Here is a 21,281-nt window from a genome sequence, read left to right on the forward strand (position 1 = left end):
ATTTGACAGATGTTTTTCTTGGGTAACAATTAGAACATTTCAGTCATTTGTTACTTTTTTTTAATTAGTCTTTGAGGCTGTTCAAAAACCAAATCCAACCCACGGCCATCAAGTCGATTCTGACTCATAGTGAACCTATAAGACAGAGTAGAACTGCCCCCATAGGGTTTCTAAGGCTGTACATATTTAGGAAAATAGACTGCCTCCTCATCTTTCTTCCGCAGAATAGCTGGTGGGTTTGAACTGCCGATCGTTTGGTTAGCAGTTGAATGCTTAACCACTGTGCCAGCAGAACTCCTTTTGTGTCTGTTCAGAAATGTTTATCCTGTACCTATATGATCCATTAAGATGCCTTAACAGAATTGACTTTGTCTCATCTACTTTGGTCATGTTCAAAGAAGGTACCATTCCCTGGAGAAGGATATCATCCTTGGTAAAGCAGAGGGTCAGTGATAAAGGGGAAGACCCTTATCGATATGGATTGACACAGTGGCTGCAGTGATGGACTCAAGTAGAGCAAGGATTGTGAGGATGGCACACTGCTGGGCAGTGTTTCGTTCTGTTGTACATAGGGTTGCTGTGAGTCGGAGATGACTCAGCGGCACCTAACAACAACCAGAACTGAATAGCATTTATTTTTGTTGTGTATTAGTGATTAGCATCTTAAATGAAAGTGGTAGCTGTACATTTCCAAGCCAAGACATAAGATACACTTAAAAGTGGGATTCTTAAGAGCAAAGAGTAAAAAAAAAATATATTTTAAAAATAACATGCGCACACACGCACACACGGCAACCGACAGTCACAGTTTTCATAAATGGGGGAAAGAATCCTTGATTTCTTTTAACTTGAAGATGCACTGACATTGAATATATAATTTTACCATTAAATGTTTATCTTTCTGGGGAAAGGTATGTTTATGGGGAAAAGAGTTCATGATTCCAAAAGGATTATGATACTCTATTTAGGATAAGAAAGGAGAAAGCACACGTCCTTGCGGGAGACTGCAGTTTATTTTATAGTCTCTAAGTTTATCTGTTTAAATTTGCTTGAAGGAAAGGCCTGGGAGTATGTTATGTGCTTTGGAATATTTTCATTATTGCCAGTTCTTTCCTGTGAAAGGAAATTGCAGAAACAAGAGATTTCTATTTAGAGATAATGAGCATTGCCAGTCTAAGACCATCACTTAAAAAACAAAAAACTCTCTACCTTTTGCCATATTTACTAAGATGATAGAGATAAAAAGTGTTTCTAGTCATGATAACATGCAAAATTCTGAAGTATGCTTGTAAAGTTAACATATAGTAGTGATTGGGAGCTCTATTGGCATAGTGCCTAAGGCATTTGACTGCTAACCAGAAGGCTGACGGTTCAAACCCACCAGCCACTCCTCAGAAGGAAGATCGGGCAGTCTACTTCTGTAGAGGTAACGCCTTGGAAACCCAAGGGGGGGTTGCTGTGAGTTGGATTTCACTCGATGGCAGTGAGGTTCTTTTTTTTTTTAAAAAAAACAGTAGTGATTACTAAACAGTTATGGATTATTCATGTCTTTTTGTAGTCAAACTGGGTCGCTGAGAAACAAAGCAGACCTGAAGCTGTGTGCTCATTATGGGATTTCTTCTGTCAGGCAAAAAGCAGTTCTGAATAGGCAAAATGGTGATAAAGTTCTTCTTAGGAGTTAAATAGCACAGTATTATTAATGGTACCTGGCAAATATCTGATAAATTTCTCTTAAAACAGCACTTTAGCTATAGCACAAAAGAAGTCTAAAATAAGAATTTCTGGTTACTTACCCAGAGATAGCAGTCAAGTTAAGCCAAAAAAAAAAAAAAAAACCACCCAAACTCACTGCCGTCTAGTTGATTCTGATGCATAGTGACTTGATGTGACAGAGTAAAACTGCCCCCATAGGGTTTCTAAGGCTGTAAATCTTTAGGGAATTAGTCTGCCTCTCATTTTTCTCCTGTGGAGTGCTGGGTTTGAACTGCTGACCTTTTGGTTAGCAGCCAAATGCCTTAACTCTTGTGCTACCAGAGCTCCTTCAAGTTAGTCAAGGGAGCATCATTTTCAAAGGAAATTTTAAAATTATATTTTATTGTTAATTTTCAATCTTTGATTATATCCCCAGGCAAAATGTTGAAATAACTTACTCAGATTTCATCAGCAACAGCTTGTTAAATAGTTGCTGCTGTTTAATGTAATCTTTATATCACCTGCCTGCATTCAGTTTGTAGCCAGTGAATGCTTGGGAGGCAGAGATAATGGGGCACTAAGTCCTGTTCAATGTGCCTGGCACTTAGAAGGTAGTCAGTAGATGTTTCTTTCTTTCTTTTTTTTTAAGCTTTTTGTGATTTGGGTAAAAGTTTATAGAGCAATTCATTTTCCATTGAACAGTTCATCCACATTTTGTTTCATGACATTGATACCAGTCCTCACAAGTAACAGCTTTCTTCCTACTTCTCTGTGGTTACCTTTTCATTTTGTCCTTCTTTCCTATGCAGTCCTGCCCTCTGAGCTTTCTCCCAGTGCAAGTTCTGCCCTTCTGATCTCCTATGGTTGATTGTTGTAAGGGGTGCACCCACCTGGCTTAATTGTTTAGCTCATAGGCCTGTCTATTGCTTGGATGAAAGCCACAGGAATGAGTTCAGTTCCAGACCCAGAGGGTGACTAGGGGCCATAGTCTCAGGGGTTTCACCAATATCTCTATTAGACCAATAAGTCTGGTCTTTTTTATGATTTTGAAATGTTCCACGTTTTGCTCCTACTCTTCCTAGGATCTCCAATTTTGATCCCTTTCCAAGTGGTTGGCAGTGGTCATCAGGTACCATCTAGTTCTTTTGATATCAGGGTTGTATACAAGGCTAAGGTTCCCATGGTCCACTAGTGCCTTGGACTAATTGTTTTCATTCATCTTTGATTTTCTTCACTCTTCTTTGCTCCAGACGAGGAGAAAGCAGTTGTTGCACCTTAGATGGCATCTTGCAAGCTTTTAAGACCCCAATTGCAACTCATCAAAGTAGGATGTAGATCATTGTTTTTGTGTAGTATGTTATGTCCATTGAACTTGTTCTCCCCCGTAACCATGGTCCCAAGCCCTCAGGCCTAGCGACTCACTCCCTCAGGGTGTATGGTTGTGGCTAAGAAGTTACCATACCTTTGCACCCTGTGTATTCTACTAACTATATGGACAGTTTTATAACACATACAGATGCGTATGTAGAAATACTATATGCCAGACCTGTACATGGTCATGAGTATATTCCCTTTCGCCTACTCATACCAGATCAACTTGACTGTTCGTCTGTGTATCCACCCATAGGTTAATGTTTGTTATTACTGGTAGTGCAGTATTGTGTATGTAATAGTATTTACCCTTGTTGTCTGTGCCTCTTGTGCACCTCTCCATGCCTTCCTTTTCATCAGTGATACCATACTGATCACTTTTGATAAATTGCCTTTCCCTTCACCCAAATCAATATGTCTCTTACCTAGCTAGCAGTTTTTCCTTCTGTCCTCTTCCATACCTGGTAACCAATAAAGAAAGTTTCCTTCTGTGTGTAAACCTTTCTTAGACTTTTTATAATAGTGGACTCGTACAATATTTGTCCTTCTGTGACCGACAAATGTCCTCCAGGTTCATCCACATTATGAGATTTTTCATGAATTCTTTATTCTTCTTCTTTATACATAGTATTCTATTGAATGAATGAGTGATTTATTATCTTGTGTCTTATATTTACTGTAGTCTTTACTTCTCTTAAGGTGCCCTGATGGCATAGTGGATAAAGTATTTGGCTGCTAACTAGAAGGTTGGCAGTTCAAACCCATTGGCTGCTCTGTAGGAAGAAGATGAGGCAGTCAACATCTGTAAAGATTTACAGCCTTGGAAACCCAATGGTGACCACTGTGAGTTAGAATTTGACTTAATAGCAGTGGGTTTTGGTTTATTTCTCTTACATATAGTCATTTTTATATTCATATTTTGGAAAAAGTAAACAATGGCTGTTTGATGTATTTTCCCAAAAGCTTCACAAATGGGAAATATTTTCACAGAACAGTATAGGACAAGTGCTAAACTTGGGGTTGTGGGAGGACTTGAGGGAGTCTCTGAACCCCTGAGAAAAATATGCAAAATTTGGTTTAAGTGAAGCATTTTTTCCTGGGGAAGCATGGTTCATAGATGTATCAAATTTTCAGTTGGGTCTGCGGACTTCCAAATGGCTAAGAATCAATTTTTAAAAGATTTATTTTTCAAGGTTCAAAGATATGTTGTTGTTGTGTGTCGTCAAGTCGGACTTGACTCATAGCTACCCCTCCTTGGGTTTCCGAGGCAGTATCACTACGGAAGTAGATTGCCCAATCTTCCTTCCGTGGAGTGGCTGGTGGGTTTGAACCGCAAGCCTTCTGGTTAGCAGTCAAGTGCCTTAGGCATTACGCTACCAGACCACTCTTTCAAAGATAAGGATGACATTAAATTAAATGGCTCTTACAGGAAAGTTGACAACTATGTTAGGGTGCTTTCAGTTACTCGTGATAGAAACCAACTCAAACAAGCTTATATAAAAAAGGAATTTATGGTTTATGTAACTCTGGGGAAAAAAGCAAAAAACAATAGAATAATGCTGGCTCTAGTAACTATTGAATCCAGGTGCACAAATAGTATCATTAATTAGGGTTTTCCTCCCCCGCATGCTTTCTTTTACTCTGTCTTGGCTTTATTCTCAGACATGCTCTTTCAACATGTTAGATAAAGATGTTCATCAGCAACTTAAACTCACAAGTTCTTAGAGTTTAAGATTCCAGAGGAAGAGAGGTGGTATTCTTCCTAATAACTGGCAGATGTCCCAGAGAAGACTCTGACCAGTCTGGTTCAAGTCATGTGCCCAATCTCAGGGAGATAGAATCATTACCAACCAAATCACATGCACTGAATACAATTACTAGTATGAAATTGGGGAGAAGTTCCTTCAAAGAAAAGGGCATGCTGTGCAGACAAAAAACATTGCCCACTACGGTGATTGAAATGTTTGAGAACTAATGAAGTAAGCAGTAGACTGAAAAATTTAGTGATAAATCTAAGTTTTTTTATGTGTCTATACATTTTTTATATGGATTTCTGTTTCTCACTCTGAAAGATTTATTTATTTAACAAATATTTGGTCACCTGTTGTATGGCATCATCATTCTTTGCACTTGGAATACAGCAGTGAACAAAGCATAAAAATATCCCTGATATCATAGACCTTACCTTCTAGTAAGGAAAGGTAGATAAGGAATACAGAAAAACCAAAACTCACTGCTGTCGCATCGATCTGACTCATAGCGACCCTTCCTTGGGTTTCCGAGGTGGTATCTCTACAGAATTAGATCACCCAATCTTCCTTCTGAGGAGTGGCTGGTGAGTTTGAACCACCAGCCTTCTGGTTATCAGTCAAATGCCTTAGGCAGTACACCAGTAGAACTCCCAGATAATAAATAAGATAAATTACTAAAATATGTAGTATGTTAGATGGGGATGAATACTCTGAAGAGAGGAGCTTGAGAGTGAGTATTGCAGTTAAGTACGATGGCCAGAAAAGGTCTTATGAGAAAGGTGACATTTGAGCAAAGACCTAAAGGAGATGAGGAAGGAGCAAGCCATTTATGTAACTAAAGGAAGAGCGTTCCAAGCAGTAAGAATTAAGTGCAAAGTTGCGGGTGTTGGAGCAACTACAGAAGGCCTGAAGCAGAGTATGTGAAGGAGGGCAAAGAACAGTAGGACATGTTGTCAAAGAGGTAAGAGAGCCTGGAAGGCTATGGTAAGGACTTTGGGTAAATGTAAGCTATCAAAGGGTTTCAAGCAGAGAAATAAACTGATGTAATTTACCATTTGAACGATCGCCCTAACTACAGTGTTGAGAATACCTTGTGTGTGTGTGTGTGTGTGTGTGTGTGTGTGTGTGGAGGGAGGGATGGAAATCAGGAGACAAATTAGGAGAGTATTGTTATTGTAATAATCCAGGCAATGAGTGATGGAGATGGTTAAAAGTGATCAGATCTGAAGATAGATTTGCTGATGCATTGTTAGAGAAAGAGAAGAGTCAAAGGAGAATCTAAAATTTAGGCCTGAGCAATTGGCTGGCCACACAGTAGGTGGCATAGTAGTAAGGCATTTGGTAACCAGAAGCCTGGTGGGTTAAATCCACCAGCCACTCCTTGGAAGGAAGACTGGGCAATCTACATCCAAAGAGATACCATCTCGGAAACCCAAGGGTTGCTATGAGTCAGAACTGACTTGATGGCAGTGAGTTTGATTTTTGGTTTTAGTTAAGACTGTGAAAGGAGCAAGCTTTAACATGTAAAGTTTAAGATGTGTAGTAGACATCCAGATTAGGTTGCCCAGTAGGCAGTTGGACATACAAATTGGGAATTTAGGTCCAGACTGGAGGTAGAAATTTGAATGTGTTCAATGTATAATTAGAAATGTACCATGAAACTGGATGAGTGTAAACAGGGAGGAGAAAACAGTCAACTGTTATACCAGTGTTAAGAGGTTGGGGAGATGTGGAAGAACCAGCAAAGACCAAGAAGGAACAGCCTATAAAGTAGGAGGGAAATGAGCAATGATCCTGAAAGTCAAAAATATATATATATATATTACGGAGTGATCAGCTGTTAAATGTTGTTAATAGAACAAGTGCATGGGAACTGAGAATTAGATACTGGATATAATATTTGTCCCCTTGAAGTAAGCAGTTTTATTAAGTTAGAATTGAGTGAAAGAGAAATTGCTAGCATACGCCCTTGTCCTTAGGAACTTTAACTCCATATTTCAGGTAAATCTACAGGTATATGCAATAATCAAACAATTATTTAACAGATGTTTATTGATTATTCCATAATTTTTAAGTTACCTGTTATATATCAAAAATTATTTTTAAAATTCAGATTAATATAGAAGTGAATTAGTTGAAGGATTTATATATTTAAAGTTGAATACGTATACCATCTACCACTCGTCGTTTGTGGTACTGTGGTGCATGTTACTGTGAGGTTGGAAACTATGCCACCAATATTTCAAACACAAGCAGGGTCACCCATGGTGGACAAGTTTCCACAGAGCTTTCAGACTAAGATAGACTGGGAAGAAAGGCAGGGCCATCTACTTCTGAAAAAATTGGCCACTGAAAATCTTATGAATAGCAGTGAAACACTGTCTAATATATTACTGGAAAACTTTATGAATAGCAGTGAAACATTGTCTGATAGTAGTGCTAAAAGATGAGCCCCTCAGGTTGGAAAGTACTCAAAATACGACTAGGAAAGAACTGCCTCCTCAAAGTAGAGTTGACCTTAATGATGTGGATAGAGTAAAGCTTTTTGAACCTTCATTTGCTGGTGGAGCACAAAACGAAAAGAAATTACTGCAAAAATTCATTAGTAATTGGAGCATGGAATGTACGAAGTATGAATCTAGGAAAATTGCATGTCAAAAATGAAACAGAACGCATAAAGATCGATATCCTAGGCATTAGTGAGCTGAAATGGACTGGTATGGGCCATTTTGAATCTGCCAGTCATGGTCTACTACACTAGGAATGACAAATTGAAGAGGAATGGTGTCTCACTCGTTGTCAAAAAGAACATTTCAAGATCTATCCTGAAGTACAATGCTGTCAGTGATAGGATAAATCTATACAGCTCCAGGAAAGACCAGTTATTACTACTGTTTTTGAAATTTACACACCGACCACTGAAGTCAACGATGAATAAATTGAAGAGTTTTACCAACTTCTGCAGTCTGAAATTGACCAAACGTGCAAGCAATATGTATTGATAATTACTGGTGATTGGAATGCGAAAGTTGGAAACAAAAAAGAAGCATTGATAGTTGGCACATATGGGCTTGGTGATAGAAATAATGCTGGAAATTGCATGATAGAATTTTACGAGAGCAATGACTTACTCATTGCAAATACCATTTTTAACAATATAAACTGGCAGCTATACATGTAGACCTCACCAGGTGGAGAATACACAGGAATCAAATCAACTGTGTCTGTGGAAAGAGGCAATGGAGAAACTCAGTATCATTAGTCAAAACAAAGCAAGGAGCTGACTGTGGAACAGGCCATCAGTTGCTCAAGTGCAAGTTCAAGTTGAAGCTGAAGAAATTTGAAATAGTCAAAATGCAACCTTGAATCCCACCTGAATTTCGAGACCATCTGAAGAATAGATGTGATACATTGAACATCAGTGAATGAAGACCAGATGAGTTGTGGGATGACATCAGGAATATCATACATGAAAAAAGCAAAAGGTCATTAAAAAGACAGGAAAGGAAGAAAGGACCAAAATGGATATCAGAAGAGACTGAAACTTGCTCTTGAACAGGAAGTAGCTAAAGCAAATGGAAGAAATGACAAGATAAAAGAGCTGAACAGAAGACTCCAAAGAGCAATCGAGGAGACAAAGTAAATTATTGTAATGAAATGTGCAAAGACCTGGAATTAGAAAAGCAAAAGTGAAGAAATGTTGGCATTTCTTAAGCTGAAAAACTGAAGAAAAAATCAAAGGCTTGAATTGCAGTATTGAAGGATTCTATGGGCAAAATACTGCACAATGCAAGAGCATCAAAAGAAGATGGAAGGAATATACAGAATCACTGTACTAAAAAGAATTGTTTGATGTCCAGCCATTTCAGGGAATAGCATTTGATCAAGAACTAATGGTATTGAAGGAAGAAGTCCACACTGCACTGAAGGAACTGGTGAAAAACAAGGCTCCAGGAATTGACAGAATACCCATTGAGATATTTCAACAAACTGATGCAGCGCTGGAGGCACTTACTTGTTTATGCCAAGACATTTAGAAGATAGCTACCTGGCCAACTGACTGGAACAGATCCATATTGATGCCCATTCCAAAGAAAGGAGATAGAATAGAATATGGAAATTATCAAACAGTATCATTAATATCACATGCAAGTAAAATTTTGTTGAAGATAATTAAAAAAACGGTTACAGCAGTGTATTGGCAGGGAACTTTTCAAAATTCAAGCTGGGTTCAGAAGAGGACATGGAACAACGGACGGATATCAGTGCTGATGTCTGATAGATCTTGGCTGAAATCTCAGAATACCAGAAAGATATTTACCTGTATGCTGTTGACTATGGAAAGACATTTGACTATGTGGATCATAACAAATTATGGATAACATTGTGAAGAAGGGAAATTCCTGAATATTTAATTGTACTGATGAGGAACTTTTACATAGACTATTTTGATTCTCTAGTGCTGCTCTGACAGAAAATACCGCAAATGGGATGGCTTTAACAAACAGGAGTTTATTCTCTTACAGTTTAGGAGGCTAGAAGTCTGAGCTCAAAGTGCCAGCTCTAGGAGTTGGGTGGAGATAGCGCAACCTTGAGCTTCAGCTCTGCCTCTGGGTCTTCTCTTACCTCAGGCAGCTGCTGGCTGCTGAGACTGACAAACCCAAGGTCAACAAATAAAATGGCACAGTCCCAAGGTTACCAAACAACATGACAGATCACTAGCTCAAGTCCAGAGACAGTCCCAAGATCAGCAGGAAACACGGAAGGCTGCTGAACGAAGACTCAGCTCCATGCAGGATCCAAGCATGCCAAAAAGCTACAGAGACCTTTCTCAAAGCTGCTGCTTTTATACTGGAAGCAGACCACATCCCTAAGGCAGCTACTCGGCTGCTCCAGTAGATTCCACCAAGTGGTTACCAGTCTCATCATGGGCAATAACTACACCCAGCTGCCCAGCCAAGTTGGCATACAACTTAACTACCATATAGACCAAGAGGCAGTCATTAGAACAGGACAAGGGGATACTGCATGGTTTAAAATCAGGAAGGTATGTATAAGGATTGTATCCTTTCACCATACTTATTCAAGCTGTATGCTGAGCAAATAATCTGAGAGGCTGGACTGTATGAAGAAGAATGTGGCATCAGGATTGGAGAAAGATTCATTAATAACCTGTGATATGAATAAGATAGAACCTTGCTTGCTGCAAGTGAAGATGACTTGAAGCACTTACTGATGTAGTTCAAAGACTACAGTCTTCAGTATGGGTTATTCCTCAACATAAAGAAAACAAAAATCCTTATAACTGGACCAGTAAGCATAATCAAGAGAAATAGAGACAAGATTGAAGTTTTCAGAGATTTTATTTTACTTGGATCCACTATCAACGCCCATGGAAGCAGTAGTCAAGAAATCAGATGATGTATTGTTCTGGGAAAATCTGTTGCAAAAGACCTCTTTAAGGTGTTAAGGAACAAAGATGTCACTTTGATGACTAAGGTGTGCCTTACCAAGACATTGTATTTGTAATCACCTCACATGTGTGTGAAAGTTGGATGATGAATAAAGAAGACAAAAGAAAGGTTGATTCCTTTGAATTGTGGTGTTGGTAGAGAATACTGAAAATACCACGGACCACCAGAAGAAAGAATGAATGTGCCTTGGAAGAAGTACAGCCAGAATGCTCCTTGGACGCGAGAATGGCAAGACATCATCTCACATACTTTGGTCATATTTTCAGAAGGGACCAGTCACTGGAGAAAGATACCATGCTTGGTAAAGTAGAGGGTGAGTGAAAAAGGGGAAGAGCCTCAACAAGATAGATTGACACAGTGACTCCAATGATGGGTTCAAGCATAGCAAGGGTTGTAAGGATGGTACAGGACTAGGCAGTGTTTTGTTCTGTTGTACGTAGGGTTGCTATGAGTCAGCCAACTCGACAGCACCTAGTAATAGCAACAACATATGTACCATATTTTCCACAAATAATGCACTCTTGTAAATATCACACCCATACCTATAGCATGGTGGCATAGCATGCTTACAGAAATAGTATGTAGGTGAAAGGGGTGTTTCATGGTTCACCAAAACAACTACACACACACACACACACACCCTCCAAAACAGCTATGCACCAAAACCTGGTAGAGTGTTATTTTTGTGTAAACATACAGTATTTTTTTTTTGGTATGCCTATTATATGAAGTGGAACACCTTAATACAAAAAGTGGAATTCTGATCTTTGTTTGTATGGATTAATTATTTTGTCATCTTTTTCCTTCTTTATTTGGAGAGTTTTAATGTTAATTTTTACAAAGAAACTACACATCAACCCAACTTCATATTTCTGTAATCTCTTTAAGTAGTTAATGCCTAACTGTGATTTTTGATATCCAGAAACACAGGAGTTGAAAGTATAAAAAACAGTTTCATTTCTCTAGTGAAAATAATGTATGTTCTTCTTTATTAGAAATTCATTGAATTTGAAGACTCTCAAGAACAGGAAAAAAAGGACTTACAGACCCGAGTGGAATCTTTAGAATCACAAACAAGACAACTTGAACTCAAAGCAAAAAACTATGCTGACCAGAGTAAGTAAAAATACTTATCCTCATAAGTAAACAGTAAAGACTGGGTTCTATTAGTACAGTGGCTCATCCTGACGTTTCACTACAGTTCCAAATATGTGCTTGGAATTGTCATCCCAGACCCAAGAGTGAGACATGGGAACTAGGATTAGTTCATATTTGTTCATATTTTCACATGGTACCCATGTATGCAAAAGACAGCAGAATCAAAGATACGCATATGAATCTTTTTTTCCATTTAGCCCTCAGCCTTTGTTTGCAGATAATATTATGCTGTATCTTTTACTCAAGGTTATCTGAGATGTGTGTATGATTGTGTATGTGTATGTATCATTTCTTCAAATTTGAACTAAGTACACAAAGTTCTATTGTTTTTGTATTACTTTGAAGTTTGAAAATGTAAGAGAAACTCTTAACTTTTAAGTTGCATATTAAAAAAATTTGTTGTTGTTGTTATGTGCCGTCGAGTCGGCCCCGACTCATAGCGACCCCTCCTTGGGTTTCCGAGGCAGTATCACTACGGAAGTAGGATTGCCCAACCTTCCTTCCGAGGAGTGTCTGGTGGGTTTGAACCGCCAGCCATCTGGTTAGCAGGCAAGTGTCTTAGCCACTATGCTACCAGAGCTCGGAAGGAAGGTTGGGCAATCCTACTTCCGTAGTGATACTGCCTCGGAAACCCAAGGAGGGGTCGCTATGAGTCGGGGCCGACTCGACGGCACATAACAACAACAACAACAATTAAAAAAAAATTACTGAATTTCCTTTTTGTTCTTTTCTAATGGAAAACTGGTGGCATTTAGGGGAACAGAATTTCATTTTTGAGAATAATTTCTAATCCAGCTTTGTATATTATTCCTGTATATTAAAAAATCAGTGATTGATTTAAATATTCCCAGGGATGATTTTCTCTTTTTGGCTAGTGGAAAGTACTTAATTAAGTCAAAATTAGGGGGAAAAAAATGGTGAGAAAATTTATGGCCTATTTTCATGTCTGATACAGGTAGGCAGTTTTCTACTTTTCCCTCTCAGCTTTGTGATCTTGGCGAATCCTAGGAAGTAAGAGATAGCCAGCAGTTAATTTTCCCGTGTCACCTATTAAGGCTACATGGTGACACCTGCTGTTAAGGGACCAGCATACACAATGGATAACCTTAGCTGCCAAGCTTGGTGTATGTGTGAAAACTGACTGCTGGAAGTCTGAAAGAAATGTAATAGAGCTAAACCAGAAACACTGGGAATCTGGAGGTCAAGCCTTCCAGAATACAGGAGAAACTCATATAAGTCTGAAGCACATGTCATAGAAGGGGGTCAGTGGCTGTTTGGTAACAGAGGCTAACTTGAACGAGACCAGTTGAGCTGTATCTTTGTACTTGGCTTGGTCGATAACCAGAGCTGTGCACCCCTGTTCTGTTAACATTCAATGCATTGAATGACTTCTGTGATTCACTATAGAAATTTTAGATCCTAGGGAACCTAGAGATACGGTCTCTACAGTGCATACAAATGTATGTGTACAGATGTAACAAATCCGTTTCTGGTGTCACATTACTGTGAGGACTGCTCATCCGAACAGACAGTCTTTCTCGGCAGTTGCAAGTTTTAGGTACATTTCAAGAGTTGAGCATTCTCAAAGAAGAGGAAAATCTAGATATTGGAAATAATATTTTAACCCTAACTTGATTTGGGATTATATTTTAGAACCAAACACTAAGGGCACAGTTGATAGAACCAATCTAACTTTAATTTTTCTACCTATTAAATTTTCTTCTCTATTTCTGAAGAGTATTAAGTTTTGGGTGGGAAAATTTTCTTTTGGTTTGGAAGAGGATTCTTGTCATATCACACTGCCTTAAAAAGCATTAATCTTTTGCATACATTCAAAGAAGATATTCTTTTTCCATAAAACTGAATGGGATGAATTATTAGTTATACTTTATACATATACTATAGCCTTTTTATTCCTAAAATAAAAAGTATACTTCCATTCTAGTATATTTTAACAAAATATAGTAGTTTCTTAATAAAGGAAGTGGTCAAGTAAGAAGAATTCTTGAGTGTCTCAAAATCTGTCATTTTCAGTGTCCTAGATTTGTCATCCAGTCTGTTGCGTCAGTGAGTTATATCCTACTTATTTGGAATTGTCAAGTTCTGTGGTATCCAGTCTTCTCATTCCTCTCATCAGAAGTAATGATTACCATATTTTCCAATTTAGTTCAAAGTAACTTTAGGGAAAAGAGGAGGAAATTCTTAACTAAGTATTGAATATGATTCTGAGTTTAATTTTTTCTGAAATTTTTTTTTTGTTGTTAATATCATCTAAGAGTTCCTACCCTAGAAGTCTGCTATCCCACTTTGAAATTATTCTTGGTGTCTAAATAATAGTTAAAGAACTTGGCACAGTTGCTAATCAAGATTAACCATTCAGGTTCACAAAGTTGGTAACGCTAAATCTCATGGTCTGTGAACTGAGGCTATAGTGAATCTTTTTTCATTAGTGCTTTGGAACTTACTGAACCATTGTTTCTCCCTTCTTCAGGTGAGACCTTGTAGTCTCTTGCTTTTTTTTTTTTCCCCTTCTTACTTCCTTCCATTTTTGTCTAGACCTTACCTGAGTATAATATGAAATTTAAGTATATCTTAAATTTTTTTTTCCTACTTTTTATTTTACAACCACATTTAACCATCTTAAAACATTTATTTGAAAAATAATTTAACTATTTAGAAAATGTTTACCCCCTTAGTGTTCCCTTCCAAATCTCTGGTTCCAAGCCCCTCGTTTGTTTGTTTTTCAGGTGATGGTAGAAGGTAATCTATAAGTATCATCAGTACCCTATGTTGTTGGAAAACCAGTACTGGGAATATGTGTTTTTAAAGAATAAAAAGAAATTTAAATGGATGCATATGTTGAAACAGCATATTCTTTATTTTATAATAAGAAAGTGATTATTTGGACTCTTTAATCTTCTTAATTCTCTTTTTGTTTTTTAAAGAAAATACTGTGATTTTTCTTTAAATAATTCTAGCCTAACAGCCAGTTAATAAAGGCTATTGAAATTTGTGTTGGCATTACCTGTAGTCAAGATTGGCGGACATAGTTTTTCTGTTTAGTGCCATTTTTCAAGTGTCACCTGATAATGCATCTTATCTAGTTTCAATGTGAATATTTGTATAGTGAGTTAAAGTTTTTAATTTCAAAAGACTGTCAATTCTGATGCGTTTTGGGGGCACAGTTCCCTTTAAAAAAGAGTACCCACAATAAAAGTCCAAGTTCTGCTCTGAATACTATTTCCCATATTAAAAAGGGAAATTGTGGTTACAGTGATTTACTATTTGAGAATCAAGAGTCAAATAGGAGCTGAATTGAAGGACACATTTTACAGCTTTTGATAGGATGGAGTCTATCAGGTTGTGATTTAACAAGAATGTTGAGAAGTTGAGTCTATAAAAAATTTTGTTATAATTTTGTGTGTGTCTTGTTTGAAATTTCTGGTTGCCGTCTTTTAAAAATTTGAAGTAACAGGAATATATTTGATTCTTTCAGCAGGATTAAATCAGAAAAAAGTGCTGTATATCATTCCTTATCTGGGTTAATAACAACATTTCTTGACCGTTAACATGTGAACCTTAAGGAAATATTTGGAATATATATAGTGCAGAATAAGGAAGTGTGGATTGAGAAAGGCCAATTGGTAGATCAGCTGTGTAAGGAGTCTGTAATCATTGTATGTCAGTAACAGGCTCTTTGTCAGAAAGTAGCTTTTATATTCATTGATTCTGTTGTATGTTGAGTATTTCTATTTTGTAACTCAAATATTATCTTAAGTGATTCAAGTAAATATAGACATTTTAATACAGTTAATAATGATAAACTATGTCTATGTGTCTAGCATTCTGACCAGGTCCAGTTATCGTCCCTGCAATCAAAGGGTTATCAGTTTTGTGGGGAGGGGAGGGCATATGTATAGCCTTCTAGTCTTTTTTTTTCCCCCACATTTTTATCTTATTGCAGTTAGAGTGTGCATATAATTTTGTATCTTTTTACATAACATTATCATAAGAATTTTCTTATTGTTATATAATTTCTATTATTATTTTTTAATGGTTATGTACACCTACCATCCAGAAGCTATATCATCTATAGCAATTCTTGTTTTCACTGAGCATATACGCTTTGTCCTTTCTTCTACTGATGATTACCTAGTGGCCACTTGTTTTTTTACCTTGGCTACCCAGAAGTTCTGAATAAACCTTTGAAGTGTTAACCTGTATGGATTGGACCTTACTTACATGGCATTTTTAAATCATTCTTTCCCTCTATCCAATTTTATACATATAAATGTATGTATTCTTGTAATGATCTCAAATCCTTTGAGGAATGAATCATGGTAAAAATAAATATAAGTAGATTTTTAAAAATGCCCCATTGGGTTGGACATTTTTTCCTAGTGTAGTGAATCATGTTGCAGTGAATATTTTTTGACACCTACAAGTTTTCCCCTTTTTGGCTAATTTTCTTAGAATATATTTAAGGAAGTAGGTCAAAGAATATAAACATTTTGGTGGTTCTTGTCGCATGATAGTGCTTGGCCATTTCTGATATGAACAGAATTGGAGAAGTAAGGATTAGTAGCAAATTCTATTTTGTTTATCATAATGTATGAATTTGAATTATTACTTACAACATAGTAGTACCCAGAGCTGATATAGAACCATTTGTTACTTTATTCCCTCATAAGCCTGTTGCCCCAAGTTCCTGGAGCTTATGATAGATTACTTTTTCCTTAAATTCTACTCCTGGATAAGCCATTGCCTTTTGTGGAGAAAGATGTAGATGGCATTGATTTTGAGCTACTTCACTCTTTTCTGATTCTCCTCTTCCTTCCTTTTGATTAAATGGGAAAATGCTTTTTAGTCCATGAAGACATTTGTGGTAGAGCTTTGTACTTTATTTTTCTATCATTTCTGTCTAAATTTGGTATCAATATCTTAAGCCTTCAGTTTGCAACAACTATTACAATTGGAAGGAAAACACTCTTTATTTCCTGAACATAAGAATTAGCACTCTGCTAGATGAAAATAGTATAATCATTAACATTTTTTATTTTAAAGGGGTAAGTGGCTTAAGATACCAAATTTGAGAATCTTTTACAAGGTCTGTCTGTTAATGATGTGACTGATAATTTGAGAATTTTCACAACAAAGGAGAAAAAGTAACCATTTTTAGGATACTAGGTATAGTTTCAGACTTAAGTTAGTACTTGTGAGAGCCTAAACATTTTTAGTCACTATTTTTCCAGTTGTTTTAAAATAGCTTCAGGCTGATAAAAAATTTCATGAGCTCTTTTGTAGTGCTTTACAAGTGGCAATGAATGTTAACATTTTGAAAAAGTTGAATAATATGGTAATAGGTCATTTTATATACTGTCTTGTGAATAGCCTGTCACTTCTACATAAGTTTTAGAATGATGAAAGTATATTTTCAATGAGGCAGCTTGAATAATTTCCAATTCTATATCTCCTGATTTTAAAAAAGTGACAAAACAAAATTTGTTATATAGGAAGTTACTTTTTAGTCCATTTAACTAGAATCTAGTTATTTTACAATATCAAGAAATATCTTTATACTTAATAAACCTTATTTAAGGGCTTTTTCTTTTTTTAGAGCCTGTCTGACAAAGGAGCCCTGGTGTCACAACAGGAAGTACTTGGCTGCTAACTGAAAGACTGGTAGTTTGAATCCACCCAGTAGCTCCACACGAGGAAAACCTGGCGGTCTATTTCTGTAAAGATTACAGCCTAGGAAACCCTGTGTGGCAGTTCTACTCTGTCACATGGAGTTGCTGTGAGTTGCAGTCAAGTCAGTGGTACTTAACAACAACATATATGACAGAAAAAGCAGAAAATGTAGGCACAGAAAAATTTATGCAAACACTAATATGTATCACTTTTGCTTCATTAGTTAATATTCTATGTGGTCTTTAGATATGTCTTATTGTCTATATTCGGACTTTTTCATTTCTATATTCTTGTTTTATCTATTGAAAATCTTACAATTTGTAATTAATATCTAGAACTAAATATTTCATAGAAAATTAGTTCTTTCACTGAAGGTTCAAGGGTCTCTGGTGTTTTAGCCTAGAGAACAGGATAAAAATGAATGATTTTATTACTCTTCAAACAGAAAAAGATAGGTAAGGAAGATACCAAGCTCTTTTTCTATAATTTTAGGAGATTAAATAAGAGAAAATGAATTTGTTGCTTTTTTTGGTCATGAGGAAGTATTTCTGACCACAAGGATGATCCACAAGAATATGTGTTGAGAGAAAGCATGGAGTCTCCCTTTATGGATACTTTAGGTAGGAGAAAAGTCAGGTCTCTGTCGTGGATGGCTTAGATAGTGTCTCCAAGGCAATGAGTAGGTCAGCTGTCTAGAATCCCCTTCTACTGAGATTCTTGGAAGTTTCCTACTCTGTTTTAAGGATATGGTCATTGATTTATGAGAGCTTTAAAGTATTTTAGAATTTTACATTGTGTCATTTATTTATAACATGTAACATTTCTCTGAAGATCTTCTGAAGGTTAGAGATAACGGTGAAGGACTTAGTTGGCAGAGGATATGACTGTTTTGATTTGGTTGTCTGGGATTTGTTTGCTTTAAGTCAGCGTTTGATTCTTGCTTATCTGTTGGGACTTATCTCATTTAAAGAGAAGCTTCTGAAAGACCAATGTCAATCTTCTGAGACCCAGTAACAGTTGGATTATCTGCCTTCCATGAACAGTAAGAACTGATGATTCCTTTTGAGGAGGCAAATATGAGTTGGATATGTATGGCATTCTAGCAGGTCTGTTTCTCTTTCTTCCCCCCATAGGCCTATCAGCATTCTGATGGGGCAGAAGACAACAGAGATGGAAGGTGTTCCAAACTTGGCAAAAGCCATCAATCTAAGGAGGTAAGCTCTGATTTTGAGCAGGCAGAGCAGGTGGCTCTTCCTGCCTTAATCATATCCTCTTGCTCTTTGGAAAGATGGATAGAAAGAAAGAGCATTCAGCATGAGGCTAAAACATCTCCATTAGCTATCATAAAGGGGAAATTTTGGATTAGTCTTTTGATTTTTTTTTTTTTTAATTATTTGTCCCTACCCTTCTCCCCATACACACCTTTCTTTTAGGTGCTTTGAATTGTTTGATTTTACCCCTAGAAAATTAGCAGTTTAAAAAAATTGCAGATTACTTATCTGTTGTTTTGGGGTAGGTTGGATGAACAGAATCTTGTTTATTTCCAGTTAATTTTAGGTGGTGGCTAGTTTTGACAAATAAAATAAAGTTTTAAGATTTTTCCTAAGATTGTTTTGAAGTTTGGACTCACATGGCAACTATTAAACTAGAAGCAATTTTTTAGTACACTTCAGATGTAATACAACAATACAGATATAGGTTAATTTTATGGCACTTGAAGCTTTTAGGTATGTGTGTCTTCTTGCACACATGGGCCTTCCTTTTCCCCTCCTCTCCCCTTCTAGTTCCCTTTCCTTTTCCCTTTACTGATTTCTTAGGGGTATTCAGGACTTTGAAAAGATTGCTCCCCCTAGCATTAAAGGGTATTTCTCAAATGTATTTAATCATCTCATGTGACTTAGACCTTGAGAAAACTGAGTCCACTGACTGTGTTGTTGTACAGAGCACTGTAAATATTTTCAGTATTTAGCGAGAAGTTCTTAATTTATATTGTGTAATCTCAGTGGTTAATTTGTGTACCTAAAAAGATAGTATTTAAAATCATAGTACAGGTAAAGCAAACATGAAATACAGAATACCATAGCTTCTGTCAGAATATCTGCTGCAGGTATTAGGGAGAAGACAATAATTATCAAAATTTTCACTCTCACTGTCGTCGAGTCGAATCCGACTCATAATAACCCCGCCTTTGGTTTCCAAGGCAGTATCACTATGGAAGTAAATTGCCAACCTTCCTTCTGAGGAGTGGCTGGTGGGTTTGAACTGCCAGCCTTCTGCTTAGCAGTCAAATGCCTTAGGCACTATGCTACCAGAGCTCCTCAGAATAGTATCCAGAAACTCATGAAGAATAACAAAGATATAAAGAAATTATTCTTAAAGCACCATGAAGTGACATACCTTTGACGATTTAGAATGCCTTTAATGTCCTTTAAGAGGACTTTAATGCATGCTTATAAGCTAATGTGTAAGTTAAGATAACTCTAGTTGCTATAGCAAGTTAAGTCACACACACACACACACACAGAGACTCAAGGTTATTTCTTGCTCATACAAAGTCCAAAATGGGTGTTCTTATAGCTATGTCGGCAGTTTCTTCTTAGACACAGTTTCTTCTCTGTTGGGCTTCACCATCTTAATCTCATTGCTTCCAAGTATCTCATATTTGCCTACATTAAATTGGAGAAAGTGGAGAGGAAATGCAATAGTGTGTGGAAGGTTTTTTATCAGACCAGGCCTAGGAGTGGTGCACACTGCTTTGTTTCTACTTCATTTCCTGTAACTCGGTCAGAAGCCAACTGCGGAATATAGGATTATAGTCTAGCCATGTGTCCAAGAAAAGGAAGCTGATTTGGTAAATATCTGTCTAGTGTTTGCCTCAACTGAACAGCCAGTTGTCTTAGTTGGTGGTACATGATTTTGTCTCAAGTTTTATAAGGCAAGGGAGTGAATGTATCTAAAGCTTAGCAACCATTTGCCTGTTCTTTATACTGTGAATTATCTAGGGAAAGTAAAATGAGGGAATTTTAATGAAAATACAGCATTTGTGATTTGTGCTTGTATAATCTGATTTTTTAAATTGACGTTAGTGTTTGTTCTTCTGGGTAGTTTAATTTTTATTATCATTTTAAAACTCTTTTAAAACTATATACTTACTCATTTATTCAACAAATATTTACTAAATGTTGAGATATTTTCCCCTTACCTGTCTTTTCATTTCCCTTTTAAAAGTAAGTTATAAAATTAAGCGGTAATTTCCTAATGCTTGTATTGAGGGATAGAGTTTAAATGACTTTTTCTTTTTTTTTTTTTTTAAGCATATAGATACTTCTGGTCTCAGAGCTAAAAACAACCAAACTCTAACTTGGCTGATTGATATCATATACTATATAGTGTTACAGAGAGTTGAATATAATAAATAAACACTTTGGGCAAATATTCCTGGGTTTTTCTGCTGGCATGCTGACTTCTTTAACCTAGTTCTTTCTTCATAAGTGGAGAAGCAGATAACTTTTTGTGATCTGTCGTTGCCTACTAGTAATAGGTCATAGAGGCGCCTTCTTGTTTTGATTTGTGTAATTAGTTATTATTATTAATACATCTGAATATAATTGAACACAAATGACAAGCCTTCTGATTAATACTATTGGCATAGAGAAATAAATTAGTTAAGTGCCTCGTGTAAGTAGACTGATGTGTATAGGCTATGATTGCTTCTTGCACTGAAGGGAAGAGGAATAGGGCAGGCAGTAGAGAATACTAGAGGGACTGATTTTCATTTCTATAGGTTTAAATTTAATTTACATAGATAATTTTTACCGTGAGATAATTTGTTTGCATTTGTTTTTAATTTGGGGTGGATAGAATGTTTTAGTAGTTATGGCAGTGTTGATTATTTAAATAATCCCCAAGACCACATGAACAAAAAAATTTAAAATGTTTCAAGGAAGTGATTGTTGTTGTTGTTGTTATGTGCCATCGAGTCGGCCCCAACTCATAGCGACCCCTCCTTGGGTTTCCGAGGCAGTATCACTACAGAAGTAGGATTGCCCAACCTTCCTTCCGAGGAGTGGCTGGTGGATTTGAACCACCAGCCTTCTGGTTAGCAGTCAAAGGCTTTTAGCCACTATGCTACCAGAGCTCCTTA

General features: G+C 36.8%; 1 protein-coding gene across 1 annotated transcript in view; it reads left to right on the plus strand.

Moving 5' to 3' along the window:
- The window catches only part of SPAG9 (sperm associated antigen 9), a 177,290-nt gene that overhangs the window by 63,562 nt on the left and 92,447 nt on the right, over nucleotides 1–21,281 (plus strand). The window contains exon 2 of the mRNA XM_007941865.2: nucleotides 11,284–11,404. Within this exon, the coding sequence (XP_007940056.1) occupies nucleotides 11,284–11,404 (121 nt within the window). The remainder of the gene's footprint in view (nucleotides 1–11,283; nucleotides 11,405–21,281) is intronic.

This window comes from Orycteropus afer, unplaced genomic scaffold (assembly GCF_000298275.1).
Source record: "Orycteropus afer afer isolate SDZICR_OR568_19922 unplaced genomic scaffold, OryAfe1.0 scaffold00085, whole genome shotgun sequence".
Lineage (NCBI taxonomy): Eukaryota > Metazoa > Chordata > Mammalia > Tubulidentata > Orycteropodidae > Orycteropus > Orycteropus afer.